The 12,660-nt window shown below is 41.2% G+C and overlaps 1 protein-coding gene across 1 annotated transcript in view; it reads right to left on the bottom strand.

Annotated features, from left to right (window-relative positions):
• Positions 1 to 12,660, bottom strand: part of LOC115381431 (zinc finger protein GLIS1-like) — an 85,202-nt gene that overhangs the window by 35,285 nt on the left and 37,257 nt on the right. The window contains exon 4 of the mRNA XM_030082797.1: positions 10,520 to 12,062. Coding sequence (XP_029938657.1) covers positions 10,520 to 12,062 — 1,543 coding nt within the window. The remainder of the gene's footprint in view (positions 1 to 10,519; positions 12,063 to 12,660) is intronic.

Raw genomic sequence — 12,660 nt, 5'->3', positions numbered from 1 at the left:
ACAAATCAGTGTGTGACCACGAGGAGTGTGAGAGGATCCACCGCCTCAGAGGATAAAGAAGTTGTTAATTCTCAATCATAAAAGGCCTCAAGCTGCAGCTTCAATTAATATTTTTACTTTTGCTAAGAAATGATTTTGCGCCCATATTGCACACGATCCAAGTCCGTACACAGGCGGCGAGCACCGAGCAGCAATAACCAGGGGAAAAAATGAACAGTCTCATGGGGAGTCTGAAAAAGCCCATGAAAGATTCAACAAATCCTCAAGCTGTCGTCTTTCTGCTGCAGTTTGTATCCCTGCAACAGCCTCCCGAACATGATAGAGACCCCCAGATGCATCACTCCACCCTCATATCTCCTATGTATTGGTAAACTGATCTGGCTCAGCAGAGAGGTTAAACTGATTAAGGTTCTGGATGTGACACAATTATGACACAATCTCTGTGCAATGTCTGACCAACCGCAGCCCTGGGTCTTCAGGTTTCCGATACCAGTGCGTGATTAAATGACAAGGAAATGGGAATACTCAAAATACTGCATTCCAGACAAATGTAATTAAAATATATCACATGCAGTAAATCCTGCATGCTTTGATACCTGGTTAGGAAGTTCAAACAAAGGTAGCCGACCTTCTGCAATTTAACCTCACCTCAGAAAAAAAAAAAAAAAAAAAAATATATATATATATATATATATATATATGTATATATATATGTGTATATATATATATATATATATATATATATATATATATATATATATATATATATATATATATATATATATATATACATATGAATGAATGAATGAATGAATGAATGAATATATATATATATATATATATATATATATATATATATATATATATATATATATATATATATATATATATATATATATATATATACATATATATACATATATAAAGTTTATTTGACAAAGCTCATGAGTTTTACACAATTTTTGTTGGTTGTATTTTTGAAAGCAAAAAACTTTGCAATTTTGGAACATTTCACCATCCCTGTCTGTGATATTTTAGTCTGTGGATTGAAAAAACAATATCCATATGACACAAACTATTTACTTCAATGACATGTTGACCTTACTGTTACAGACGTTACATGAGTTATTCTGCAAGAAATTAGATAAACAAAGGTTTAAACTTTTTTTGGAAAGTATAACTTAACTGTGGTAATGCACCTGCAGTTTCAGCAATGTTATTTTGAAACTTGTTGGGAGAAATCAGCTGGAGTTTAGCTGTGAGATGTGCAAGAAATTTGATTTTATTCTATTTGCTTCTGAAATACACAACAGTGGCAAGTTATGTTTTTGCTTGCTGTGCATCACAAGTCAGCTGCAAGACAAACTATCTTTGAAATGACATTATGCAGCACCTACAATTAAAAGAACACAGCTGAAGGTGTGACACAGTAAAATAGAGAAAAATATCTCAAATCTTATGCAAATTTAAAAATAAAATTAAATTGAAAAATGAAAGAAAATACTCAAACTTTTTTGTTTTGTTCTGTTTGCTTGTTCCTTCTAAGAAAACAAATGTAAGCTTATAAACTAAATGAATAATAGTGATCTCCAATTTTATATACTGCAATAAAAGCAGCAAACCTTTCAAGATAAATCTAATCTTTTCATTGAGTTGAGCAGAGTCAACTATACAAACAACATATAAAACTAAACAAAATGTTTGATTGTAGATCAAAAGCCTTATCTAAAAGTAACTTAATATTCTATTAAATTACTAATAATAAGATTAAATAATTAATAACACTGACATATTTACTAAAATGAACTATACAGATATATAGTAAGGCAAAGTGACAGTAATATCATTATGCTCTTTTCTTTTGTTTATTCCAAGAGTGTCTTTTTTTGTTCCATGTAAAGATATTTTAAGGCTATAAATTGAGCTATGAATAAACACACTCGATATCATAAAATGGTAATATTTTAATATCCATGTCCTTAAATAAGTACCTTCCAAAGTGTTAAAGAAAACGATCAACATGGGACAGGGAGGTAGGCGTTGTGGTTGTGTAGATGCAATAAGTTTGCCAGCATGCCCCTAAATGATCGGTAGAGGGAGAACGAGAGAGCGAGATGGGGCGCTGAGGGGGACGGCTGCCGAATACTGGACGACATTACAACTAAAGATCGACTGGAAAACCTTTTCAACTTGACAAGAAGTTGGCTCGGCCTGCTCAACGAGAAAAACAAGCAAAATTCATCTATCCAGGGTTTTCAGATTGATGCCAAAACATCAGTGGCAGAGTGACTGCGCCAGCAGTTGCATCATATCAGCATCACATGTGGACGGCGTTGAGCTGGTCACAGCATGACGGCTGGACTGCCAAGCGGCACAGCCGATCTGACAGGAGGACAGCGATAGCTGCAGAATGGGATTATGTGTTTGTGGGAAGAAATTAGACCTTGCAGTCACTCCTTTCGCCTTGATAATGGCTGGCAAAGCAGGAGCAGAAGACTTTAGGATAAAGTGTTAAAAGCTGCTTCCTGCCAGGTACGATCAGCTCGTTCACGTTTGTGCCAACGAACAGGCTTTAACATCTACTCCTGGTTTCCTGAATTAATTAGTTTATTGTCAGTTAGCAGTGATCACTTCTTATGAGCCTGATATCACAATGGTTCAGGAAGCAGATGAGCCCCCTGAGCTGTCTGTTCTCTCTGACAGAACGTCTGAATATCTGACTGATTTTCTTTGTCTTAAGAAAGAATGTGACCTCTGCCTCAAACTGAAATGCCCTTTGGGATAAATTAAATTGTTGAACTTGAAAACTCAATACATTGTACCGTAATACTCACTTGATTTATGCTGTGTGCTTGTTCGACAGAAGTGGTAAAAGAATTGACATTCTTCACTTAAGCAATAAAACAGATGTGTTACACTATTTTTTACAAATGAAACTTTGGAAGTAACTGAGTCAACTCAATACAAGTAAGACAGAAGTAACATGTTCTGAAATGCACTTAAACACTATAGTAAACAAAGAAAGGTATATGCACATTGTGCACACAATAAAATGGTTTTATTTATTTATCTATCTATCTATCTATCTATCTATCTATCTATCTATCTATCTATCTATCTATCTATCTATTTATTTATTTATAATGAAACCACATATGCCAGCCTGGATTCACTAGTTTAATTGAGCAATAAAGGTAATACTCAGACTTCAATGACAGTTTTGCCTTACATAATATTTTCATTAAAAAAAGCTTTAATTTTGCAATGAAGTTAAAATTCAGATTATGTTGTTAACCGTGCGTATGAAAGGTCATAAAATTCTAAGTTACCAACGACCAATATATGAACAATTCCTTCAAGAAGCAGCTGTCTTCAGTATTTTGAACACTTCGAAATGGTAGAAAGAGTAATACTCTGTTCAAATCAATATGTATATTTTCCAGACCACAAGATTTTTCTGGTGTGTTTTTGTACACTCAGCCCACTTGGCCACTACCTTCTGTTTACTTTAATTTTAATGCCTCTTCAAATACAAAAGGAGAAAAGGAACCAAAATGTTTCGTCGCCAGAGTGAATTCCAGATCAGTCTGAGTTGATTTAAATCTTTTCAAGGTGGGAATTCAAACAGACAGGCTAGTAGAATTGTCCTCTCATTATTTTTAGATGTGTGCTGAAACAAATAACAGGTTTCAACATGTGAGAACTAGAAAGTGCAGATTTTTGAGTAAAAGTCCAGAGTTGTCATAAAACAAATCTCAAGAAAATTATAGACTCTAAATTAAAGTCATATATATATATATATATATATATATATATATATATATATATATATATATATATATATATATATATATATATATATATATATATATATATATATATATAAGAGATATATATATACACACACACACACACACACACACACACACACACACACACACACACACACACACACACACACACACACACACTGCACACTGCGTGCAATCAGAGACCCCTCACACCCAGGACCCTGTTTTCTCCCCCTCCCCTCAGGTGGATGCTGCAGGACTCTTACAGCCAGAACCAACAACCGACTGAAAAACAGCTTTTTTCATCAAGCTGCAAATGTCTTCCCTCTGAATGATAATGTCACATGTTTACAAGGGTCATATTCACTGGGAAGTGCAATATTTCTGATTGTAAATTGTTCATATATGAGTCCATTTGCTTTTTTCTATGAATCACAGTCGCATGTACTTTTTACTGTGCTTAATACTGTTTTTCATGCTGCAAAGACATTCATTCACTTTCTTGAGTCACTTGTCCTTCTCAGGATCACAGGGTGCTGAAGTCAATCCTAAATACTTATGGGCGAGGGCAGGATTCGTTCTGGACAGTTCGCCGTGCACCCGCCATGCACTCTGACATTCACACGTAGGGATAATTTAGGGTGACCAATAAACCTCACATGCATGTTTTTGGACCACGAGTATCCAGAGTGAACCCACAAACACATGGGGAGAACATGCAAACTCCACACAGAAAGGCCCCAGGCCCTGGCTGATATTTAAACCCAGGACCTTCTTTCTGTGAGGCAAGAGCTCGAATCATTGAGCAACTGTGCGACCCCCGCTGCAGACACACAGAGTCCCAAAATGATTTCCATTGTTTTTGGTAACAATAACAATAAAACCTTTCAATTTAATTCAATTTGCTTGTCATGTATCAAGTTGGGCATCTGCTTGTCGATGCAGCACACATAAAAATTATGAATTCCAATCCTCAAATTTGTAATCTTTTTCTTTTCAGGAGTGACCTTCATCCTTTTCTAACACTCCCTTTAGGAACTAAACTCAAGAGTCTGCGGCCTCTAAATCGTGTGGACAGACCAGAGTGTCAGACGCTCATATGGGCACAAACACATTAATATCAACGTCAGTCACCACCCACGGCAACTGCCCAGACAGCTCCAGTTTCAGACAGCATTCAGAGGAAAACTCGGGTCATGTGCTGAACCTCAGTTTTAATTAGCTAATGGCACTCCCTGTTTTATCTCCTGCACCTGAGCCGATTGCTCACAAAAGACTCCATTTACTCCTGAAAACACGCAGCATCTTGGCAGAGGCCTGCGTTCTGTGTCTCAACGTCTGCTGCCGAGGGATTTCACCACTCTCTTCCAAAAATCAGTCTAGTAAATCTAAATATATATGTTAGCTGGTTTCACACCAGTGAAAAAAGAGGAAATTCCATGATGTACGCTTTTTCCAGCAGGCCCCCGTATCCAACTTTCCTTCAACAAGTGGTTTGACTCTGTGTGTGTGTGTGTGTGTGTGTGTGTGTGTGTGTGTGTGTGTGTGTGTGTGTGTGTGTGTGTGTGTGTGTGTGTGTGTGTGTGTGTGTGTGTGTGTGTGTGTGTGTGCACTCACATGCATATGGGTTTGGACAGAGCCCCATTAAGCAGTTAATGCTGGTTGTGGTTTGTCATTGTGAAATGGGCGGGTGGCTCGCTGACTTTACTTTGGCTTCAGCATTTGAGAACCGAAAATGTGTGAATCCATCCTTTTATGGAGGATTTTTTTTTTTTTTCGTTTTAAATTGTTAACTCCAACTTAATAAGAAAATTGCTTATTACTTATATAGCAGTTTTCCTAAGAACGTTACAAAGTACTGAATAAAGCATAGGAGCATTTATTCATGAGGGAAATCTGCACAGCGGGCAGCACTCTCGCGTGGCTAATAAGAATTTCCCTGGTTTACACCTTTATATGCAGAGTTTTCATGTTCTCCCTGTGGGGTGTCCTGGTTTTCTTTATTCACAACACTAATTTGCCGGTAAGTGTGAATGTGAGTGTGTGCGAGTTTCTCTGTTGTGTTTGCGCTGATGGGCGACGACCTGCCACGACCTCATTGATTAACTTCGAATATCTTGCAGTTCGTAAATATCACAGTGTGTTCTTGACAGTATACCTTATGTGGCATCTTAATATTGGCTCAAATTGTGTCTTAAAATTGATTTTCAGTTTTTTTTGATCACTTGTGAAACTCTCCGGGGGCGTCCTCCCTCGTGTGTCACTGACCTGAGCCTTACACTCCAGGACAGACTTTGAGATGCCTGGACAAAGGTCTTCTGACTGTTTTCACTTCCTTTTCCTTTAAAAACTAAAGTTCTCAAGGTCTCAATGCTCTGAGAGAGTCTGCTTGATGAACCTCGCTCAGCAAAGTCAGCGATCCCCTTTGAATCTTTTACGATATTGTCTACGTTTGTACTGTTTTATTTACTTCAAATGTTTTACCTTGTGTGCTGCCATCCATCTTCTAAGAAGAAGAGGAAGGCATCATTTGTTAATCCCTGTAAGGGAAATTCTTTCTCTGCATTCATAGTTCACCTCAACGTTGTCCAGGAGTCTTATGAGTTAGGGGGGTGTTGATCAGGGGCCCTCAGTGGTGACCTGTCAGCTGTGAGATTCAAACCAGCAAACATCAGAACTCTAGTTCACATCTCCGACCTCTAGGCCACCTATAACAGTTTTTTTCCCTGAAAGGTTCGCCCTGACTTGTGATGGTATGATTTATTTATGTTGCATGTAAAGGTCTGTGTAATTTGATGATAAAACATTAATCATTATGATCGGGATGATTGTTGTTTTCATTAACTGTTACGTTGCATGTTACAACGGTGTGACACGCACGTGGATCTTGTCTGTGACTGGACAGTTGTGCAATGAGAGCGGCGGTCTGCCATAATGACGGTGGCAAAGCTGTATAAGCTCCATTTTTCTGCTTCTTGGTAGTTTTTGAATTCTGTAGATAAAAACAGTCGAGCAGTGATGATAGAAGTACGGACACATGGAAAAGGAATATAAAGTAAAAAGTTAACAAGCAGTAAGGGCATTTAGAAATTACAGTCTCAACTATTAATAGTCTTAATAGTTTGATACAACATTGGTGAAGATCAAATCAACAAGCCAATAGATCCCAAGTTTCAGTGGTCTGATGGCGAACATTTCACCAAATTTTATGTAACAACCCAAGTGGCCTGCAGACCACGTATCAAGTCAGTGATATCAGGGATGTAAGACAGTGTGTATTGATTCAGGGTTTTCTGAATGTAGGCTTGAAATTTTTTGAACATTTTATGAGTTCATAACGGTAATATTGTTTTCTTCAATGATGAGCTGAATTGCAGCATTTTTAACTGTCAGTGAAAGTAGCCCTGATTAACATCAAAATTAAATGTGTTACATCAAATCTAAACATCTAAATCAAGTAATGATAAAAAGTAACAAATGTACCTTATTTATTTATTTATTTATTTATTTATTCAAACACACATTTTAATTCCCTTTGATTTATTTGAAATTACAAAATCCATTATTGGGACAATTTCAGGAACGACGACTTTGATCCTTGAACCACAGACTGTCTCCACTCTCCCACAACCTCCCAAAGTATTCAAACACACTTCTTTTTTTTTAATATAATCTTTAGGGAAAGTTTTTCTCCAATACTGAACCAAAATTGCTCTGCACCAAAAGCAAATAAAATGCACAATGTTGTACCATGGCCCGGAGTCACTCAGCCGTGTAAACACTGGGTTAAGGGGTGTATTCTGAGCCTCACTGCTCGCAGTGCAGCCTTCAGATGCTTCAAATCCACCAAGGCAACCTCTGACAAAACAGAACAATATCAATGTCTAGAACCATGACAGGGCTACTCTAGCGGGATATATTTTTAATATTTATGCAGACACAAGAAAAAAATGTAATAAACTAAAACAACAAGTGAATTAGGCATGAAACACAACAGGATATTGCAGAGAGATTATGTTGTTTCCTTTTCGCCTGTGTGTCCCTCAGCGCTTGCCTGCCCTACACAACAACCCTGCCGGCTTTAATTGAAGGAGCTGGAGTGAGAACCAAACCTACATTTTAAAAGGTGGCAAAATTTATTAACGGCCTCAAACTCAACCATCTGTATATGTACGGAAATCTCTTTCTTTCTTTCTTTCTTCTTTCATCAGGGCATTTCTTAAAATATTTGCCGGGTTCAGCCTGTGACAGGCCGATGGTCCAAGTATGACTTGTGTGCTGTGATAATGACTTTTTCCTGCCAAGACGCAGCATGAAGCAGTGCTGTGCTTCATGCTGCGTCTTGCATAAGAAGAAATTGGATAAAGTGTATACGGAGATGGTGGGGTGGGGTGGTGGTGTGTGTGTGTGTGGGGGGGTGTTATGTTTGGATGGAGGAAGAGCCTTGTTTCATGAACGCCTGCTGGAATCTGCTGCTGGAAGGATAATAAAAGGATTAGTCCTCGTTTTTCTAGAGCGCTTGGGCCTAAAACAGAACGTCTCATCTGTTTCCTCTGCGTGAATTGCTTGAATATTTGAACGCCTTTTTTATTGCATGAGCAAAATGCACACAAGAGGCAACAGTGTTTGTGGAAACAAAGCACACATGCTCAGACCAGGGAAAAAAAAAGACAGACACAACTAAAACGCAAGAGTGAGCACAGTCATCCAGATGCACATGAAGTGACCAGCTAGTCTATGAGTGCAAACTACTTACTTAAATCCATATAGACTACAAACACAAACAGAGTAACAGATGCACACAGGGCCTCGGTTTATTTTCTCTGGGCCTCAACATTTATCTGTAAAAGTCCCAAATCAACATACATTTAATCCCTGCTGATCAGGAGTGTTGATTCAAGCATGAAAACATTTCACATTGATGTTTGGGCTCTCTGGGAAGGGCATGAGTGTAACAGCTCAAAGAGACGCACACAGAATCAGTACTTTCTGAGAGTCCATATATACAATGTGCCTGTTTTCAAGTTACTGCATCACTCTGAATATGAGCACTGGTGTGCACGCTCCCTTCGAATGAGGGTGACGGGGAGGTTATGGTGTTTCGGGGTGCCTCATGTCTGCAGACAGAGTCCAGTGGCTTGTCCACACTGAGCCAGATTGTTCCCATGCTCACATATGGTAAACATCTTCAAAAACACACTCGCACCTTGTCGGCGCAACGTTTATATGTGTGTCGTATGAAAGTACAAACATACACACGGTGCCGGCTTGCTTTGTGTCACTCAAACCTCACCAATAAAGAAACACTCACTCCAAAAACACAACAACAACAAATAGCAAAACTGAAGCCCTGCAATACGACACACGCCTAAACTGAATTAACAGTTTGGACACGCACTGCTCCGCAAATTACTTCCAAATTTTTAGTTCATTCTGTGCCAGAGAGGCAGAAACACTAATACTCCGCAGTGACGCAAAGCAGTGAGAATAACACCAACAGTGGAGCATTCAGCTGAGATGTGCATTGACAAGTATTCAAGTCAGTAATGCTCTGTATACATGCCATCTGCAATTTAACATGAATCAGCCACAAAATGCAAATATATTCCAGTTAAACACTCTTCGCCTTCACCTACTTTTATAAGCAGCTGTTTTGAAGAAAAATATGCAAGCTGTGGATTTCAACAGGTGCCGTGATATTATCACTGAGTCCGTTTTTCAATTAGGGTTAGGGCTCGGATGGAGGCATAATCTGATGAGCAATACTTCTGACAGCGCGCTTGACCGATTCTGTGAATTGAGAAAGACCAGGAAAAGTTGCGGACTATCCCTCTGTGGCTCCGTTCTCCAGACTACTACATTTCTGCTCATGTTTGGCTTGGATATGAAGCCAATTCACTTAATACTTGTGGGAGAGCTAAACATTCAAAGCTCTCATTTAAAAGGATCATGTGTAGGTATTGTTTGGTTATGTTAACCATATGTGTTGGCTTTTCATGATCTGAATCCTTTCTCAAAAAACAGAGTGCTTGTGAAAATAAACATGGCTTCGCCCTATACAAATTGTGGTCTAATTGTGTATTTTGACTAAATCATTCTTAAGGTTGGAGGGCTTTTTCCATTTGAGGGAGGATGTGGGAGAATGACAGCTTGACATTGATTAGTGTGTTGACTTGTGGAATTGGAGCCTTACCTGTAAGAATACAACCACCAATGTATTTATACTAGCTACTCATTGCTCCTCTTACAGCAGCTTACATCTTCGGTGAGGGGCAAAGAAACAACTGCCTTTTCAGGTTTTCTGCAAGGTCCACTAAAAGTACAGGAATTACTATAATAACTGTTTCTCAAGCAAAACAAAATAAAAGTTTCTGTTGAAATGTAATCAGCAGTGAAGCAAGTCCAGTTCTGCTTTTGGACACAACTGACGTGCATTTTACTTGGGGAAATATCGTCCTGAAGGACTGTGGTACCTTCTGAAATATGTGCTTGTGTTAAATTCAAACAAAAAAAATGACACATGGTTGCAGTTAAGACATAAATTAGACTCATATTAAAACAATAAACAAAAGGTTGTATTTATTACCTTAAGGAGAACCGAACTCAGTGAAAGTAAGAGAGCTGACTGAGATTTTTAACATTCAGTCTTGTGAATCTGAGGGGTGATATTGCTTTTTGGGGGGTGGGATCATACTGAGGGGATAAATTCCTGGATTGTAATTACTCACCATACACTTGTTGGGTTTTTCTCCAGAGTGGACCCTCATGTGGATGAGCAGCTTGTAGCGAGCGTTGAATGGCTTGTAGCGGCGAATGCAACCAGCCCAGAAACAAGTGAAGTCTTCACCTTTGCGCTGGTCGATGTGAACTTTCTCAATATGTCTCACAAGTTCCTCCTGCTGCTCATAAGCAGCACTGCAGTCAATCCAGCGACACACCTGCTTGTCTGCCAGTGCTCCTCCTCCAACTTCTTCCCGCTCTGCGGCCGTGTGGGGCCCCGGAGGGCCTCCCGGGTTTGGTTTGAGTCCCAGTGAGGAGGCGGGAGCAGCTTGCTGGTGCTGGTGGTGTATCAGGCCCCCGGGACTGGGCCCCACGTACTGGTGCAAGTGGTAAGGCGGAGGCATAGCGGGTCTGGGCGGGTGGTGAGCGTGACGAAGGTGCCCACCTCGACCACTCATGTGATGGTGATGATAGCTGTGCTGAAAGAGTTCGTCCTCGCTGGGAGAGAAGTCGTCGAGGGGCTCCTGCTTAAGGGAAGACACAGACCTCTGGCCTCCATCCAGGTGGACCCCGGCTTCAGGGCCCGGATGCAGGTTTCCAGACATCAGGGCCCCGCTCATCAGTAGCGCCAACCCGTCCGAGCCGCCTCCTCCTCCCACCTCTCCCCTGGCCGCTCCTCCAGCCCCACGCCCCCGCAGCATGGAGCCCGGCTCCTCGCACAGCCCCAGGCTCTGCCCGTGGCCCTGCTCCGGATCCACTAATGACACCGACGAAGAGGACGAAGAGGAGGAGGAAAGGGACAGCAGGCAGGTGGCAGGTGAAGACAGCTGACAGCTCTCCTGTAGGGTGGCCTGCTGGGGGCTGCTGTGAGGTGGGGGCCTCTGGGGGGCTTCCCGGGAGCAGGAGTTAGAGGGTGGGGACGTAGAAGAGGAGGAGGAAGAGGAGGAGAAGCCGGCACTGCTGGTGTGGCTGGGTGAGAGGTTAGCGTGGAACCCGTTGACGCAGGCAACCATTGACATCTGGGAGGAGGAGCAGATGATTGCAGTGATATTGATTTCCTCAGAAGCGGCGCCAGTAGTCGATGGAGAGCCCGTGGCGGCGACGCTGCCGGTGCCAGCGGCGGCGGTGGACTGTGAAGCCAAGGACAGGCAGCGTCTCTTCAGACTACTAGCACCGAGTAACCGCGCTGAATGACGGGAGTCAGTTGGAGACAAAGCCAGTGGGGAGGAGCCATCTTCATTATTAAACGGTTGCACTGCGTCCCCTGACACGGTGCTACCAACGCCGCTCACTGCACATACGCCATTGCTGTTGTTGCTAACGTGCAAAGCGGCTATCTCATCCCTTGGCACCTCCAAAGCTTGGCTTGCCCTACAGGCCTGAAACCTGGCTGGAGATGAGCTCTGGGCTCCGGACACCGTGCTGGAGAGCTTGTAGCCCATTGAGTTTTCTTGTTTGATCGGGTAAGGGATAGCGGAGTGAGCCCCGTTGGCACTGCAGCTCAGCCTGGGTGAGGCCCCCGGCAGGGTCCTCTGCAAGGCAGAGGAGGATCTGCAAGAGAAAAACACAAAGAGCGCATGAGAGCTTTTTGCTTTGTGCCTGTTGAAAGATATGAGCTGGTTCCTTCGTCCCGTCAGCATCATTGTCAGTGTTCTGTCGCTCGCCACTTCATTCCTTCTCGTCTTTCACTCGGTTTATATAAAAGTAATCGTAAATGAGTTTTACTGACCTAAAAACTTCAACTTAGTCCTTTATCATTCGTACCTGGAATCATGGTTAAAATTTTAGAAGCGTATAGGCCAGATTTAAAATACAGTAACATAAATGTTGCTGTACGACACGTAGTAAGAACTGTTGGATTCCCAAAATGTTTTTTTTATGAATAAAAAGAAACAAGATCTTTCTGTTTTGAGAAGATATGAATGGGGGTTTAAGATTGAAAGAGTGGGGGAGGGCTGGAAGACTACTGAGAATGAGAGGCCACTGGCTACTGTGTCCATCTGACAGGCTTTGATGACACAAAAGGGTTAAACCCAACCCAACATCGGGGATAAATAAGGAGTCACCTGTTTTGGTGGCATAATTGCAGCCTATGAAGGGTCACCATTTACAATACTGTGTATTATGGTGGGAATCTTTGCCCTGCTGA

The sequence above is a fragment of the Salarias fasciatus genome, chromosome 23 (assembly GCF_902148845.1).
Source record: "Salarias fasciatus chromosome 23, fSalaFa1.1, whole genome shotgun sequence".
NCBI classification, from domain to species: domain Eukaryota; kingdom Metazoa; phylum Chordata; class Actinopteri; order Blenniiformes; family Blenniidae; genus Salarias; species Salarias fasciatus.
This window is presented reverse-complemented; position numbering and strand designations above follow the sequence as displayed.